This window comes from Protopterus annectens, chromosome 6.part1 (genome assembly GCF_019279795.1).
Source record: "Protopterus annectens isolate FY-2018-M chromosome 6.part1, PAN1.0, whole genome shotgun sequence".
Lineage (NCBI taxonomy): Eukaryota > Metazoa > Chordata > Ceratodontiformes > Protopteridae > Protopterus > Protopterus annectens.
The window spans coordinates 327,087,805-327,106,788 of NC_056738.1; the positions used below are offsets into that span (position 1 = coordinate 327,087,805).

Consider the following 18,984-nt stretch of genomic DNA (forward strand, 5'->3'; position numbering starts at 1 on the left):
CTTGCCGCGTGGCGCCCGAAGCAGAAGCTGTTCGCAAGTGCCGGTCGGTCGGATCCAGAGATTACTTCTACCGAATACTACTTCGAAGACTTCTAAAGCTAAGTACCCCGTTGGGGACTCTTTCTTGCCTCAGCCGATGTCAGAAAAAGTTAATAATTGTTTAACCTGTGGGAAACAAATACCTCATAAAGATTTCCACTCTTATTGTCTGCCTTGTTTAGGCCCAGCCCACGACGTAGCAGCCTGTTCGGCCTGTGCTTCTTTCAACCGACGAACGCTTAGGCATCGGTCGGAGTTTGCAGAACAGTTTTTCGGTTCTGATTTTGCGTACATTATGCCGTCGGATCCTCCGACTACCCAATCTGCCAAAAAACGCAAAGATAAAGACCGACACTCGCGGTCCGCGGGTTTGGCCGGAACCATGGTTAAGCAAACGCGAGTGTCTCGGTTTCGGCCGAAACCGAGAAAACTGATCAAAGTACAGCTGAACCTATCTCTACAACTGAGGCCCCTGCTACCACTCTTGAATCGGCCTCAGAAATTTTATCCACTACGGTGGTTGCCACTGACTTATCAGACACCATTCCCTTGGATGTCTCTACCCCAGCACGTGGTGCTGCTAGGCCTCCAGCAGCCATGTCCATTAAGGCCTTCGCCAGGGCTAAAGCAGCCAAGACTACTAAGACAGTGCCTGTTAAACCCCCACAACCAGGCCCTCTTCTAGTTCTCAAATGCTTACTTTGGCAGAAGATTTAATTTCATTAATTAGAGGATCTCAATCTCACCCAGACAGGGCCTCTCAGCCCCCAGAGAAGAGACCTAGGGCAGAGCCCCTGAGCCAGTGTCCTCTGATGATTCTGCTGACGAATCAGACATAACTGACCAGCCAGAGGCTCCCTTCTCCAATTTTGAAGATTCTGATGCTGAAGAATCCATTCCAGCTGCTTCCCCACCAGAAGAATTCTCCTTTGGGGAAACCTTACATGCCATGAGAGCAGTTCCAATGGCAGCAACAGGATTTTTCAGACTCCAGAAAAGACTTAGGACCTTTCTGCACCTCCCACAGCACAGGCCCTTAGCTATACCTCCTGTTCTCTCTGTGGTGGATGATGCTTTCAATGATGTCTGCTCCGCTCCAGATTCTTTACCCCCAGCCCCTGCCAAACCAGACAGATTTTACAGGGTGCCAGATACTCATCACCACCTTTACAAGGCCCCACTTGCAGACCCCAAAACTATATCCCAGGGTCCCAAGGCAGTAGCATGACCATAGCTAAAAACCCTATTCCTTCTGAAAGGGAAGCAAGGTCATTAGACAGATGGGGTAAAAAGGTCTACACTTCAGCTACTCTCTCAGCTAGAGCTTTAAACTATCAGTTTCACATGATACAATACCAAGAGTTTATGCTTGATCAGTTAACTAAAAAACTAACCACTGATGAATCTCTTGATAAGAAATATGTATTAGAAATGGTAAATAACATACAACAGGTTAGCAACCATTCCTTAAAATGTGGCTATGATGCACTGGAGGCTTCATTTAGATCAGCCATGACTGGCACAGTGATAAGAAGGCATGCATGGCTAAAGGAGCAAGCTTTACCGGATCATGTTAAAGCTAAGTTGCTAGATGCTCCTATGGATAAGACAAGTTTGTTTGGTACACCTGCCCAGCAGGTTATGAAGAAAATGGAAGAAAAGGCAAAATCTGTTCAAACGGTTAAAGATTTCTTGCAGGTTCAACCCCAAGGTTTAGCAGGAACTGGCCTGCCAAAAATTGGTCCTTTCCTGACTCCACAAAATTTCAAAGGGGCAGGAATAGACGCTCCAGAGGCAGAAACCAATCCAGAGGAGGTGCCTACAGAGGACGACAGTGGCAAGGTAACAACAGAGGCACAGACACAACCACTGCCACTACATCAGCACAACCACAGTGACTTAACCTAAATCCGCCTACCAGGGAACAAATAGCAGCTCCTCTAGGCGGAAAGTTAACCTTATTTTCAAAGAACTGGCACTACATAACAAAAGACAAGTGGATTTTACAAACCATAGATCAAGGTTACCGGTTTCACTTCCACACTTTACCAGTCAAAAGAGGAATGCCAAATCTACCTCCAAATCAAAAAACAGAGGCACTACAACAGATAATGGAGTTAGCAAACATGAGAGCTGTGGAAAGAGTGCCAACAGCAGAGCAAGGAAAGGGGTTCTACTCCAGACTATTCCTAGTTCCAAGAAAGGAAAAAGTTGGAGACCAATTCTCGACCTGTCCACCTTAAATACATACATCATTGTCCCAAAATTCAAAATGCTGACCCTACAGCAACTTCTTCCCATGCTGGGCAAGGAGTCTTGGCTGGTAACTCTAGATCTCGAGGCATACCTGCACGTCCCCATTCGACCAATCTGCAGAAGATACCTCAGATTTCTTGCAGGATCAGAGCACTATCAATTCTCAGCATTGCCCTTTGGCTTATCTACTGCGCCCAGAGTATTCACAAAATGCCTGGCATCAGTAATCGCCATTGCAGACTACAGGAATTCAAATTTACCCATACCTGGACGACTGCCTGCTACAAGGGGACAACAAAAGCAAGCTGACAACAGATTTACAAAGGGTCATTTACTTGCTACAAGCACTGGGATACACAGTCAATTTACAAAAGTCAAGGCTGATACCATCCCAAACAAGGACATTCTTGGGCGGAATTGGACACAGTAAAACAAATGGCATTCCTGACTACAGAAAAACAAAAGAACTCCCTCTTTACTTCTTGGCACTAACAAAACTGAACAAGTTAACAGCAAGAAAAGTACTGCAGGCCTTGGGCTTCATGGCATCATGCATAATCTTGGTCCCATTTGCCAGACTACATATGAGAAAACTACAGTGGTACCTAAAGAATTTATGGTCCCAACACAGACACAGCCTAGAAACAGAAATCCCACTAATTCCATGCTTAAAGCAGGAGTTCCTATGGTGGGCTCAGGCATGTCAGTCAAACCCAGGCCTACCCTTTCGCAGATGTCAAGCAAGCCAGACCATCACAACAGATGCTTCAGACCTAGGATGGGGGGCCCACATGCTGGACAAATGCATGCAAGGATTGTGGACACAGGATCAACTTCACCTGCACATCAACCTAAAAGAAATGCTGGCAGTAAAACTGGCAATCCAGAAGTTCAAACCATTTCTCCAAGAGGGCCAGTTGATGATAAGGACAGACAACACCACAGTCATGTGGTACATCAACAAACAGGGAGGCACTCATTCATACCCCCTATGCAGAATGACTTTGGAGCTGTGGACCCTGGCACTCAGCTACAACATCCAGTTACAGGCAATATTTGTACCGGGAAAAGAAAATACTCTAGCAGACATATTAAGCAGAACCACATCGGATGCCCACGAATGGAAGCTGCACCCGGACATCTTCAAGACCATCTCAAAGAAATGGGGAATGCCTCAGATAGATCTATTCGCATCACCTCTCAATCACCAGCTCAAAAGTTCTGCACAAGGACATTCCACCCACTAGCATGGAAAGTGGATTCGCTCTCCTTCAGCTGGAAAGGCCTAACAGCATATGCATTCCCACCTCTTCCCTTGATACACAAAGTACTACTAAAAATCAAGGAAGAACATCCAAGGATAATCCTGATAGCTCCAAACTGGCCAAGACAACACTGGTACCCACTGCTGAGGAGCATGTCTCGGAACAATATGTGGCCAATACCCCTGATGCCTTTGATGTTAACTCAGAACAACTAAAGCATCATACATCCAAACCTAAAAACGTTGCAACTGACTGCATGGAACATCACATAGCAGCAGCTAATCCAGAACTTTCCCAAAGAGTTAAAGACATTATTCTTGAAGCACGCAGACCTTCAACAAGAAGGAACTATGCTGGAAAATGGAAAAGGTTTGTCATTTGGAGTACGGAAAGAGGAAAAGATGTGTCAAACATAGATATGCCTAACATTCTGGAGTATCTGGCGAACTTCTTCATTCAGGCCTGTCCTACTCCTCCATCAAGATACATGCATCAGCTATTTCAGCAGAATACAGCTATGATCCACCTGTTTTTCACACCCTTTGCTCAGGCAGTTCCTCAGAGGAATCAAGAATGTAAAACCTCCAAGGAAACCACCATTACCAGCTTGGGACTTAAACTTTGTGCTAGAAAAGTTGACACTATCACCCTTTGAACCAGCAGCAACAGCAGACCTACAACACCTGTCATGGAAAACTGCTTTCCTACTGGCAATTACTTCAGCAAGGAGGGTTTCAGAACTACAGGCCTTAATGGCAGTGCAACCCTTCCTAATCTTCCACCAAGATAGAGTGTCCATGAGGACTAATCCTACATTTATGCCTAAGGTGGTATCCAGAGTGTCTTTAAACCAGGCAATCCACCTACCTACCTTCTTTCCCAACCCACAAAACAGAGGGAAAGAGTACTGCATACCTTGGATGTACATAGACAGCTACGCTACTACTTGGACAGAACAAAAAATAGCAGAAAGACTGACCAACTTGTAGCCTATGCAACAGGAAGGGAAGGAAAAGCTATTTCCAAACAGACAATCTCCAAATGGATAGGAAATTGCATACGATTCTGTTACTCCTTCCATGGAAAACCAATTCCACAGAACATAAGACCTCATTCTACAAGGGCAACAGCCACTACCACAGCCTTCTTACGAGGAGTGGCAACCAAAGACATTATTGAGGCGGCTACTTGGACCTCCGTGCATACATTTGCCAAGCATTATAATTTGCCTCTATATTCCAGATCCCGAGCAGGGTTTGCCACTGCTGTACTGCAAGGGATCCTAAACACACCATAATCTACTTTTATCCTCCTCGCCTAGTTGGCTATGGTATTCTACCCAGTTGTTATGACTGCAGATGCATCCATGAAGGACATAGTACAGTTTTGTACCTACCATAAATGTAGATGTCCGAACTGGATAGCATCTGCAGTCAGGATTACCTCCCTCCTTCCCCTCTGTGGTACTCCTAGGGTGTTTACCTTCCTAATAGCTAGCTGGTGGGGAGTCTTTATGGTGTATTTGTTTGTATATATGTACATACATGCTTATTTTGTGTTTACCTCTATCTTTTGGAAACATTGGCATCTATCCAAATTTTAGCCTTCAAGAGGGCTACTGGCATCTGGGGCAAGAAAGACTGAGGAAAATGGCGTCGGCTGATGCTTTTATACCCGAAGACCAACAGAGATGACGTCGGGTGAAGTGCGACATCAGCCGAAGCCGGACCCGGACTTTGGAATCCGGCCGACTGAAGGGCTGCCTGACGACAGGACAACCCAGTTGTTATGACTGCAGATGCTATCCAGTTCGGACATCTACATTTATGGTAGGTACAAAACTGTACTTTTTTTCCCCTCCTTAGTCTGTGGTATTTCACACAGTCTTAGGTTTTTTACGTCTAGCTTTGTCTTGCTGGTTCATTAGCATCTCCTGTATTGTATCCAGTCGTGCCCTGCTGCTTCTTCATGAAGCCTAAGTTCTGTTTCATGACAAGTCCTGTGTAGTATTAGCATGGCTATTCACTCTCCCTGGTTCATTCTTTGGTTTCTGCTATAAGTCTTTCAAGGGTGGAGTTAATTTTCCTCATTTCTCCCAGGACCTCTTTTATTACAACCTGCTCATCTTCAAGCATGCCCCCATCTCATCCTGCTACACAAGTCTGCCATGAGCCATAGCAGGTGCCTGCATAGCTGCAAAGATTGCTTCTTTTTGGCAGATTTCTTAATGAGGGCATGTGTTACACATTAATAGTTGCACTGGACGTATTCATCATCTTAACATTGAAAACCTGTGGAGATATATTTGCTTTTAGTTCACTGGACTCACTTTGGAGGAGGGTGTAGTGTTCATTATGACACCTTTCCAGAAGACCTCGAGACCTCATTTCTAGCCTTTAGTTTCCCTGCTTTGTGCACGTTGATTGCCAGGCCAGATTCTTAGTTCCTCCTTAACCCCAAGTTGAATTAAATGGGTTATCAGTGAAATTTTAGTTTTTTTTTTTTCTTTTAAGCAAGTAAATATTAAACAAAACTCAATTTGTTTTGTTAAGTGCATTGTGAAATATGCTAAGATGAGCTGTATGTCTGCATACTATAAAAATTTCAAATGTAGGGAACAGCTGTTGTCAATGCAGTTTCATGCCCAAGTTTTATTGCAAGGTAATTGATCAAAGCCACTAGAAAAACAAAATGGATTAAGTTATAGATTTTGGGCACTGGTATATGCCTAGGCCCTTCATGTTATATTCGTATGAATTTGGACACTACATAAAAAGGTGGTATGTTGGCGTGTGCTTTCTTTGACAATGAGCTCATTAAGGATAGGACAGTCCAGTTCTCAGTTGTCATGGAACATGCTTTCAGGGTACAGTATGTTATTCACTGTAGTATAAAGCTGTAAAATCAGAAAGAGACAGCTTTATGTTCAGATATGTAATGTCCTGTCTGTGATCCAGATGACTTGGTTTGAGACTGTGAACACAAATGTTGGTGGAGCTGGCCAGATAGAGATGAGAGTGCAATGTTTCGGTCCTGGCTCCACCATTTGAGAGAGAAGAGGATCGCTCACTGGCCTATAAAGCAATTTTTCAATTTAATTGAAATGTGTATGTGTGTTAAGATGTCCCCTTGCCTTGTAAACCTTGCTTTTATAGTTTGGGTGAGGAATTAAAATACCACATATAGCTGAGGACAATAGCCCTTGACCCTGGTTCTCCTCTGCCCCCTTTAAGGCAGAATAGGGGAGTAAAGTGGGTACATTGAGGACTGGGAAGGGATTGTTGGGCTATCTGTGGGCAGTAAAAAAGATGCAGGGGAAAATATTTTTTTTTTGAGAAAGTGATTGACTGCATCAATTCAACTCATTACTTAATATTTGTGTACATTGTTTCACTTTTGTCTTCTGTCCACCAAAACTGTGGCATGAGAATGTTCTTTGTTTGGTATATGAATGCTAATTTTATTCATAGATACTTCAGTGTAGTAAAATTCCATCCCGGGCTGTAGCCATGCATGTTTTTAAGCAGACTCCGCAGAAGTTCACTATCAGCTTGTCATATAAATTCTGCATAGTGTTTAATGGCAGCTTGCAGAAAATACATTTAATTTGACTCTTGTGCTGTTAAAGGATGTGTTCCTCATTGTTAGTCCAGCCTCCATCCACCCACAACCCTTTTCCCATTTTTGCACATGGAGTCGGGATATTGCATAAACAGTGATAGGCATTATGTATTTCAGCGAAGTTGAGTCTTTTTTTATTTCAACACTAACTGTCTGTGCTCCCTTTGCAGGACATAAACAGTTTGAATAAACAGATTGCTCAGCTGCAAGAGTTTGTCAGAGCCAAAGGGAGCCAGAATGGAAGACATGTCCAGACACATTCCAACACTGTTGTTGTATCCCTACAGGTGAGTTTTCCCAATTCATTTAGTATCCAAAATATTTGGGTAGTTTTACTTTTGGAACTAGACTTCATTGTAGTGCATCCTTGCTGTTACAGAAACTCTAGCATTTGTTTATAGTTGAGTTTTTTTTTAATAATTTTAAGAGGTTTGTAGCACTTTGTATTTTTGCATTTTCTGTAGTAGTACGTGAGCAAGATGAAATGTTTAGTATTGTCTCAAACCAGCTTCCATGTCATCTCATGCATATTTGACAGCAAAACAACCGGTATCTGTGTGTAGGAACAGCATTGTTTGATTTTCAGTAGCTGTCCATTTAAGTATAGTGACCCGTTATGAAATGCTTTATGGCATAAAAGACTGTAGCACCTTTGGTTGTGTAGTCTTCCTGTCTCCACTCTTCCTCCTGACGGTCTTCTGTAACAGAGATGGGGCGTCTTTTTTTTTTTTAGCTTGAACATTTAATTTGTACCTTTTGCAAGTTGTGCAAAAAATTGTCAGTTGTTGGGCGCAGAAGGCTTCGTACAAAATTTTTGCTTTTCATGTAGTTCAGAGACCTGTTGTAAAATATTTTTTTAACAGCATGTTGGAGTAAGGTGGCAATTTTTGCCTTGGCAGCTACTTTTCTGTGACATTTTTTTTCTGGGCAAGGAATGGTTTTCTTTCACTGTACAACATTGTTTGAATCTCGCTGTCCAGCTTTGTACTTTCTTTGAGGCCCCTTCTGACATTTTATGCCATTTTCTTTCTCTTGGCATTGTGCAGCTACGGTAGTTATGTCCATCTGAAAACCGATACACTCGTTCATTTAGTGAGCATTGCTTTCACTGTCACTGAAGAGCTATTCTTAGTATAGTTTTAGGAGTATACGTGCTTTATAGACAACATTAATGGTTTACCTTCCTCATGACTTTGCCTGGTTTGAAACTTTTTGATGCATTTCAGTACTTTGAAGCTCAAACATTTTGTACAACCACTTCATGTGCCTGTCTGTTTTGCTTGTCTGTAAAAGGGAGATGTGCTATCATCGCATGTTTATAAAAACCTGTGTTAAAACAGCATCAGTTTCTCCACCTACTGCCACTGCCGACACTTTTAATGCCATTGTTTACCCCACTATCCTTTTACTTTGCCATCTGTGGACGATGTCAGAAGAGGTAAGAGTCCGCCTGATTATTATTAAAAATCATCTCTGACATTTTTTGTATTCTATCTTTGCCTGTTATTTTGAGTAAGCATAGTGACTACCCACTCCAAAGAAGTAATTATTGTGAAACAGCATGCAGCAGTGTGTGCATATTTATAGTAACCTGTTTGAAAAGTGTTAGTGCTTGATTAACACCTTAAGGTGTTCACTGATCATTGTTGCAGTCGCAACTTTTATTGATCACTGATCTCAACCACTTTTCAGAACTGAGAGCCTTTTCACCTCAGCCAGGCTGATGTCTTGCCTGGTATGTAAGTGACATTCACCTGGAAGATCTTTAGTTTGTTCTTGTCACACATGTTCACTTGGTGTGTCAAGTTTGTCGTCAAGCAAAGCCTGCACCATAACAGCACTGAAGGGTAAGTACTCCACTGGGGACCCAGTTTTTTTTTTTTTGCTTGCATATATGAGTTGTATTTTTTGTTGGTAACTTAACTGTTGTGTTTGTGTCAAACTTCCCACAAGAATTTCCAGGTCCAGTACATCCTTTGCCTTGGCCTAGAAAATTATGTGGTTTGCTGTACTATTTTCATGGGGGTTCTCTTAAAGACTTGAGAAAAGGCAGAAAACCTTTCCTGTGTACATGGTCAAGTAAACTCATGGCATTGCTGAAGTCTTCTGCCATGACTGCATATTTGCAGTAATAGAGCAGCACAAAAGTCCAAACCAAAAAGATGCATGCCTGCCAGAATAGGGAAAGGGGTACCATGAAAATTTCAAATCTAGTGATTACCTTCAGGTGCAGGAGTGCCAGTTCTGTAGAGATACTTAGTATCCAGCCCTACTGCGGGCTACTGCTGAGTTCTCTTGCATTACACCTCAGAAGCTTATTAAGCCTGTGGTCCCGAACATGTCTCACAGGACTAAAGACTGTTTGTGCTGTTTATTGGATGCCAGTTCCTCTTATGCATTTGAATGGCTCATAATTATCAAACGAGAGAAAGATAGTATCCTCACACTTATTGCAAAGTAAGACATCCTGCCTTACAGTTGGAATCCAGGGATGTTCTGTGTAGGGTTCCAGAATTTCTTGCAGCCACCAAGTCTAATAAGATCCTGGCATCTGTTCCCAAGGTGCCCCTTTTATGCAGAAAGTTGTCTCTGGCTGAGACTGTCCCACAGAGCTTCAGCCAAACTTCCCCCTAAAGATTGAGTTAAATTGGCTGAGATCTTCTTTCAGTTTCTCTGTACCTTAATGTCAGATTCTGAGCAGCCCTCTGTTTTGGATGTCCTTCAAGGATGCATCTGCAGTCATAACATATGGGCTGTCCTGCCTCAGGCAGCCCTTCGGTCGGCCGGATTCCAAAGTTTGGGTCTGGCCTCGGCTGATGTCGCACATTCCCCGACGTCAGAGCGTCTGGGGTATAAAGGCATCAGCCGACGCCATCTTCCTCAGTCCTTCTTGCCGCGCGGTGCCCGAAGCAGAAGCAGTTCGCAAGTGCCGGTCGGCCAGCTCCTTTGATTCAGCTACCGAAGACTTCGAAAAAGCTAAGTACCCCATTGGGGACTCTTTCTTGCCTCAGCCGATGTCAGATAAAGTAAATAATTGTTTAACTTGTGGGAAACAAATACCTCATAAGGATTTCCACTCTTACTGCCTCCCTTGCTTAGGCCCGGACCACGACGTCTCGGCATGCTCTGCCTGTGCTTCCTTCAACCGACGAACGCTTAGGCGTCGGTCGGAGTTTGCAGAGGAATATTTTGGGGCTAGTTTTGCATATATAATGCCGTCGGAGACTCCGACTTCACATGTAGTTAAAAAACGGAAGGACAAGGACCGACCCTCGCGGCCCGCGGTTTCGGCTGAAACCTCGGTCAGGCCTACCGCGAGTGTCTCGGTTTCGGCTGAAACAGAGTCCTCTGTGCTTCCTGTTGCCGAAACCTTACAACCGACTACCTCTGCCTCGGTGGCTCCGGCCGAGTCGGTTATTGAACTACCTACGGAAACCGGTGTCCAGGACATGTCCGACACCATTCCTTTAGACAAGGCCACCCCTGCACGTGGTGCAGCCAGACCCCCTGCATCCATGCCCATTAAGGCCTTCTCTAGGGCTAAAGCTGCCAAACTTGCCAAAGCATTGCCTCCCAAGTCTACCTCTCAGAGGCCTTCTACCAGCACTCAAATTCTCAGCCTAGCAGAGGATCTTATCTCCTTAATTAGAGGTTCTCAACCTCAGCCGGACAGGGGCTCTCTTCCACCTCCAGACAAAAGGCCCAGGGTTGAGCCCTCTGACCCCTACTCTTCAGATGAGTCTACGGATGAATCTGTGTTGTCAGAGCACCAGCAGGAGGCTTATTCAGCCTACGAGGATTCTGATGCTGAAGAATCTATCCCTTCGGCCTCCCCTCCTGAAGAGTTTTCCTTTGGTGAGACACTGCATTCTATGAGAGAACATTTCCAATGGCAGGGCCAGGAATTTTCTGATTCCAGAAAAAGATTAAGGATCTTTTTACATTTACCTCAGCATAGGCCTTTGGCTATACCTCCTGTTTTGAATGTTATTGATGTGTACTCTGATGCTAGTACAGCCCCTGATTCTCTCCCTCTGGCTCCTGTCAAACCTGATAGGTACTACAGGGTCCCGGATTCTCATTTTCACCTGTACAAGGCCCACACTGCAGACCCAGAAACCATTTCACAGGGCCCAAAAGGGGTTTCTGCTGCCACTGCTAAAAATCCTTTACCTTCTGAAAGGGAATCTAGAGCTCTAGAGCGATGGGGAAAGAAAGTTTATACTTCTGCAACTCTTTCTATGAGGGCATTAAATTGTCAATTCCATATGATTCAGTACCAAGAGTATTTGTTAGATGAATTGTATAAGAAACTTTCCTCCTCTGAGCCCCTTGACCGTAAATCACTTCAGGATCTGGTACATAACTTACAGCAGGTTAGTAACCATTTTTTGCAATGTGGTTATGATGCACTGGAAGCTTCATGTAGGTCAGCAATGACAGGGGCAGTTATACGAAGGCATGCTTGGTTGAAGGAACAATCTCTACCGGACCATGTTAAAGCTAAGCTCCTGGATGCTCCAATGGAAAAACAAAAATTATTTGGTTCCACGGCCCAGGAGGTCTTAAAGAAGTTTGAAGAAAAGGCAAAATCTGTCCAAACAGTCAAGGACTTTCTGCAGGTACAACCACAGAGATTCAGCAGAAATTGGCCTACTAAGAATTAGTCCTTTCCGGACTCAGAAAGATCACAGAGAGGCAGGAACAGGCGTACCAGAGGTAGAGGGCAAGCTAGAGGCCACTACAGAGGCAGTCAGTGACAGCCACCAAACCAGAGAGGTAGTGCAGGAACAGCAGCAACAACTGCTACACCAGGACAAACGCAATGACTTCCTTTTGACTCCACCAACAAGGGCTCAATTAGAAGCTCCATTGGGCGGAAAGCTTTCTTTATTTTCAGAAAATTGGCATTACATTACAAGGGACTCATGGACACTGCAAATAATAGACAAAGGCTACAGGTTCCATTTCCACACATTGCCAAAAAGAAAAGGAATGCCAGACCTGCCACCAAATCAGAGGGCGGAGGCTTTGAAGCAAATCACCAAATTACTACAAATTAAAGCCATAGAGAAGGTTCCTCTCTCAGAACAGGGCCAATGTTTTTATTCAAGGTTATTCCTTGTTCCAAGGAAAGAAAATCAATGGAGGCCTATTCTCGATCTGTCCACACTGAACACTTACCTCATTGTGCCGAAATTCAAGATGCTGACCCTACAGCAGCTTCTTCCCATGCTGGGCAAGGAGTCTTGGCTGGTGACTCTAGATCTCAAGGAGGCATACCTGCATGTCCCCATTCGACAAAGTTGCAGAAGACACCTCAGATTTCTTGCAGGATCAGAGCATGATCAATTCTCAGCATTGCTCTTTGGCTTATCTACTGCGCCCAGAGTATTCACGAAATGCCTGGCATCAGCAATTGCACATTGCAGACTTCAGGGGATTCAAATCTACCCATATCTGGACGACTGCCTGATACAAGCGGACAGCAAGACAAATTTGTTAAAGGACTTGGACTATGCCATCCAGCTATTACAGGCCTTGGGATACACAGTCAACATCCAAAAATCAAGACTTGTACCATCCCAAAGGATAACCTTTTTGGGTGCAGATCTAGATACAACCACCCAAATGGCCTTTCTCACAGAAGAAAAACAGAAACAATTTCCAGATTACTTCAAGAATCTGACATGACAAACTCGGCTAACTGCAAGGAAAATCCTGCAGGCCCTGGGTTTCATGGCATCCTGCATAATACTAATTCCACAAGCCAGGCTACATATGAGAAGATTGCAATGGTACCTAAGGAGTGTATGGACTCAGCACAGTCACAGCTTAGAAACTCTGATTCCAATTATACCTTGCCTTCAAAAGGAATTCCTGTGGTGGGCTCAAGCCTGCCAGACCAACAGAGGGTTGCCTTTTTTCAAACCAAAAGCAAACCAAACCATCACCATGGACGCTTCAGACCGAGGTTGGGGAGCACACATGGAGGACAAATGTATCCAAGGGCTATGGTCTCAAGGGCAGCTGCAAATGCACATAAACCAAAAGGAAATGCTGGCAGTGATGCATGCAATCGAGGCTTTCAAACCTTTCCTTCAACAAGGCCACCTGCTAATAAGGACAGACAACACCACAGTTATGTGGTACATAAACAAGCAAGGAGGCACGCACTCCTACCCTCTATGCAGACTGGCCATGAATCTATGGGATCTTTGTTTGAAACACAATATACAACTACAGGCCCAGTTCGTGCCAGGGATAGACCATACTCTGGCGGACAGCTTAAGCAGAACTACCATGGATGCACACGAATGGATGCTGCACCCAGACATCTTCTTACTCATAACACAGACATGGGGAAGGCCCGAGATAGATCTGTTCGCCTCACCCCACAATCATCAACTGAAAATTTTTTGCACAAGGACATACCATCCACAAGCATGGAAGGTGGATTCTCTCTCTTTCAGCTGGAAAGCCCGAAAAGTCTATGCTTTCCCACCAATCCCATTAATGTCCAAGGTTTTACTGAAGATCAGAGCAGAACAGCCAAAAGTGATCCTGATAGCTCCAGACTGGCCAAGGCAGCATTGGTACCCACTGTTGAAGAGCTTGTCACAGACGAAACCGTGGCCTCTCCCATTATGGCCTCTTCTTCTGACGCAGAACAATTACAAGATCCTGCATCCCAACCTAAAGACCTTGCAGCTAACTGCCTGGAGAATACCATGACTCCTTCCCAGGACAGCTTATCCCAGAGGGTAAAGGACATTATTATGGAAGCTCGCCGCCCTTCCACAAGGAAGGCATACTCAGCAAAATGGAAAAGATTTCTCATTTGGAACTCAACAAAAGGCCTTGATGTGACAGTGATAAACATGTCACATATACTGGAATACTTAGCAGAATTGTTCCACAATGGCCTGTCTTATTCTTCCATTAAAATACATGCCTCAGCAATTTCAGCAGAATACAATGTAAATCTTCCTGTCTCCTCGCGTCCTCTCTTAAGACAATTTCTCAGAGGAATCAAAAACATCAATCCTCCAAGGAGACCACCCTTACCTACTTGGGACCTCAACTTTGTGCTGGAAAAACTAACACTTCCTCCATTTGAACCAGCAGCATCGGCAGATCCACAGTTTCTATCCTGGAAAACTGCATCCCTTCTGGCCATAACTTCAGCAAGAAGAGTATCTGAGTTACAAGCTTTAATGGCAGTGCAGCCATTTCTTATTTTTCATCAGGACAGAGTTTCATTAAGAACCAACCCAACTTTTATGCCAAAGGTGGTATCTAGAGTATCCTTGAACCAAGCAATTCATTTGCCTACATTCTTCCCAAATCCACAAAATAAAGGAGAGAAACTTCTACACACTCTGGATATCCACAGACAATATGCTACTATTTGGACAGAACCAAAAGTTACAGAAAGACTGACCAACTGTTTGTAGCTTATGCTGCTGGGGCACAAGGAAAAGCAATTTCCAAACAGGCAATCTCAAAATGGATAGGAAACTGCATTAGCTTTTGCTACTCCTTTCATGGAAAGACTGTTCCTGTGAATATTAGGCCTCATTCCACGAGAGCCACAGCCACCACTACAGCCTTCCTAAGAGGGGTGGCTACCAAGGACATTTTAGAAGCTGCTACATGGAGCTCCGTGCATACTTTTGCCAAGCATTACAATTTACCCTTAGACTCCAGATCCAGAGCAGGCTTTGCTACAGCAGTCCTGCAGGGTCTCTTAACTACACCATCATTTTCTTAGTACCTCCTCCTCCAGATTGGCTATGGTATTCTACCCATATGTTATGACTGCAGATGCATCCTTGAAGGACATAGTACAGTTTTGTACCTACCATAAATGTAGATGTCCGATAGGTATGCATCTGCAGTCAGGTTTACCCGCCCTCCTTCCCCTCTGTGGTATTCCTAGGGTGCTTACCCCTTCATTAGCTAGTTGGGGGAATCTGTTATGGTGTATTTGTTTGTATATAGATATATCTATATGTATATATTTTTGCATTATGTTTGGAATTTTTTGGCATTTTATCCAAATTAAGCCTTCATAGAGGGCACCTGGCATCTGGGGCAAGAAAAACTGAGGAAGATGGCGTCGGCTGATGCCTTTATACCCCAGACGCTCTGGCGTCAGGGAATGTGCGACATCAGCCGAGGCCAGACCCAGACTTTGGAATCCGGCCGACCGAAGGGCTGCCTGAGGCAGGACAACCCATATGTTATGACTGCAGATGCATACCTATCGGACATCTACATTTATGGTAGGTACAAAACTGTACTTTCCTTCTACTAAAGGAAAGAGAAGTTTCCCCAGTGACAAACTTGGACTTCAGTGCTTCTGATGAAGAGGAGGAACTGGACTGCAGGTTCACAGCTTTCCTTGCCGTATTGTTTATTACACAATGAAAATGCATTGACCTTTTGAATCCACATTAAAAGAAAGTCACTGGAAGACCCTCAGCTAAGAGGGCACTTCACATATCAGTATCAGGAGGCCTCTTACCCCAGCAGAGAAACTGTGACCTTCAGAGTCTGAGATCCCCAAACTGCTGACTATTCCATCAGTCCACAAAATCCTCTTGTTTTTTTCCAAATATCATAGTTTGTGATGGATTCCCTTGCCACAACTCCAAAGTGACCTTGATATACACTATAGGTTTCAGGATCCTCACAAGATTTTGTATGAGAAACTTAGTGCAGATCCAGACAGTTTGTTCCTGTTAACCACCAAAGGAAGCAGACCAACTACAAGGCAGAATACTGTTCTGTTCTTATTGATGGGGAAAGCTGATTGCTACACTACTGTAGGAAGAAGGGTGTTATACCTTTGCAAACCTGGCTTTCAAGGGCTTGGCTCCAATGTGCAGAAGGATGAAAGCCTTTATTACAACCTAGGAGAATGGGATCTTGTCAGCATCCCCAGTATTAAAATCGTCAGAGAAGGAAGAAGATGAATAAAATGGTTTGATCCTCTCTCCTCTGTTGGGGCAAAGGGAAGGGAGGGTTGCGTGCATTCAGGGGAACACATTGAGGCATGATTTCTGCATTGGAGACTGGGGAAAAAAAAAGTCTCTCATACTTGCTTGGTGGACAAGACTGCATGCTGGTAACCTCCCTTGCAGAAGTTAAGGAATGTTTGCCACAGACGACAAATTGCACTCCCTTTTTCACTGCATAGTTGAGCATGCTCTCAGGGATGAAAGGTTACAAAAAAAAAATAAAGACCACCTCAGTTATTGCCTCAATGCTGGTCCCTACTGGTTAAACTCTTGATTCAGTGATAGGGTGCAAATGGTCTGATGTTGGGCAGGTAGTGGACACAGTGTGCGACAAAAAGAAAAAAAAAAGACCTTGAGGCCCTGAATGATGAGATTCATATTATGAAAATTCAGGTGAACATCATCTGGCAACTGCGTGGTAGTTGTAGGGCAGCAGTCTCCAACCTTTTTTGCACCATGGTCTGGATTCGTGTAAGACCATTTATTTTCCACAGACCGGCCATCGCACACTCATAATAAAGCATGATAAAGTGCATAACAATTGTATCTCATTTAATGCAGAATCAAAGGGAGCCCTGAGCTTGTTTCCCTGCAACAAGACGGTCCCATTTAGGGGTGATGGGGAACAATGAGACTCGAAGTTATGTTCCTTATGTCCAGCCTACTCTGTAATTTCATTTTGGTTGCTGTCACTGCAGAAAACCCTGCTTCACAGAGGTAGGATTTTGGAAATGTAAGCTTGGTTTTCAGTGCTTTTGTGGCAATCTGTAGGTACTCTGCCTTGGTATTTTCTTTTAAATGCAGCTTTTTTGTTGGCAGTCTTGAGAGTCTTCTGCTGTGTAATCATTGGGTCTTTCCACTTTTCCAAAGAAGCTCTCCAGAGGCCTTTGTTCGTTTTACTCATTTTAACGAATGCAAATAAGTATATACTGTAAACTGGTAAAACCACAAATATGTTATAAATAAAGTCTTCCTGTTTTTAATGGTTTTATCTGATGAAGTTTTCTGTGAAAAACGAAAGCGCTTATCTCACACCTGTTGAGCAAATGACGTTAATGGCAGTTACTCCTGGATTACCGTGATATTTGTTTTACTCATTTTAGCAAGAGTTGACTTGTGATCTTAATTTATCGGGAGTTTCAGATTTCATATCCTCAAAGTATATGCTAATGGAAACCATATTCTAGCAACTTGAGTTCATAAGAGCAATATGTAAAATCTGCCCCTATTTGTGGCTCTGTCCAGATTTATTGTGATAGCGGTTGAGATGTATGGTTGAGAGGTACACACGCACATCTCTTAATATCACACACAAGTTTCAGCAGAAGCCGAACCACTGGCCCCAAATTTATTTTCTAGTAAGACTGTGCTGCATGACGTCATGTCTTCCCAAGACTGGCTACTCAAATGGCTGCCACTCCACCTCTCACACTAAAAGTTTTTAAGGACTTTTCAACTGTTCAGACTTGAATATAGTGTCGGATATATATATATATATATATATATATATATATATATATATATATATATATATATATATATATATCTCTGTATATATAAAATAATTGATCAGTGCAGTTCTTCATATTCCTGTCTGCAGTGTTTCTCTGCACAGTGAACACTGGTTCATCCCTTTGGTTATAAATGTTTGACATCTGGTTTCAAAGAAGCACCTTTGGTAAAATATCCAAGAACACCCAAGAAGTCTTCTGTAAGGGGAAGAGGTGGCAGCTCTGTATCTTATTCTGCTGCCGCCAGGGATCGCCCTTGCTCTTTTTTTCTCTCTCTCTCTCTCTCTCTCTCATGCACACACGCATGCGCGCGCACACAGTCAGTTCTGTTTTCATGCACGCATTCACTCTCACATGCAGACAGAAGCATACACACACTTTTTTCAGTTTCATTTGTTTTTATTTTACACTAAACAGCAACATTGCTGCTTAGCAAGTGTAAAATAATGGCTCTTTCAATCTTGCTGTTTACTGTTTCTCATACATAGACAGTCTCTTCTGCTTACACACACATTCTGCTTTCATGCACGCATTCGCTCACACAGACAGAAACATAAACGCACTTGTACACATACATACACACATTCACCTTTTCATTTCACTTCATGCCTAAAGTTTCACTTCAATAAAAAGTTTTTTTTTATTCTTTCTGTGTGGCCTGGTACCAAATGATCCATGGTCAGGTACTGGTCTGCAGCCCGGTGGTTGGGGATCGCCATTGTAGGGGAATACAAGATGAGCACCTGAAGGCCACAATATACCTGACTAAACTCAAATGCTGGGGGGAAACCAGCCATAAAATATTGATGTGATGTAGTAGATGCAGAATCAAGGATGGCTACTGCTGCTGCTGCAGGGTCAGTTGTAATATGGCATTCTTGACTGAGGATCCAGTACTTGCCAAATTATATGAAGGCTTGACTCCTTAATGCCTCATTAGGTAAGGAATTGCTCTTTGGACTCTTATTTTAAAATGCTTTCAAAGGTTTTGCTTTATCCTCCAGTCTTTTGAATTCTTTGATCCCTTTGCATTTCGAAATTTAATAGAAATTAAAAAAAAAAATACAAAATTCTCTGGTAAAGGAGACTGGGAAAAGGCAAACATCTAAAAGGTAGAAAGATCGCACAGAAAAGGAAATTATAGCAGGAACATAAAGAGAAAGTGCAGGTTTTTGGGTAGATCCTCAGAGCTTAACCCCCAGAAAAACTCTGAATGTATCTGCTTCTTACTCCTTTCTAATTGTCACAGGATAGAGGGTCAACTGG

General features: G+C 43.5%; 1 protein-coding gene across 2 annotated transcripts in view; it reads left to right on the top strand.

Annotated features, from left to right (window-relative positions):
• Nucleotides 1-18,984, top strand: part of STX5 (syntaxin 5) — a 699,464-nt gene that overhangs the window by 254,815 nt on the left and 425,665 nt on the right. For both annotated transcript variants that reach the window (XM_044075745.1, XM_044075746.1), the window contains exon 6: nucleotides 7,352-7,468. In XM_044075745.1, the coding sequence (XP_043931680.1) occupies nucleotides 7,352-7,468 (117 nt within the window). The remainder of the gene's footprint in view (nucleotides 1-7,351; nucleotides 7,469-18,984) is intronic.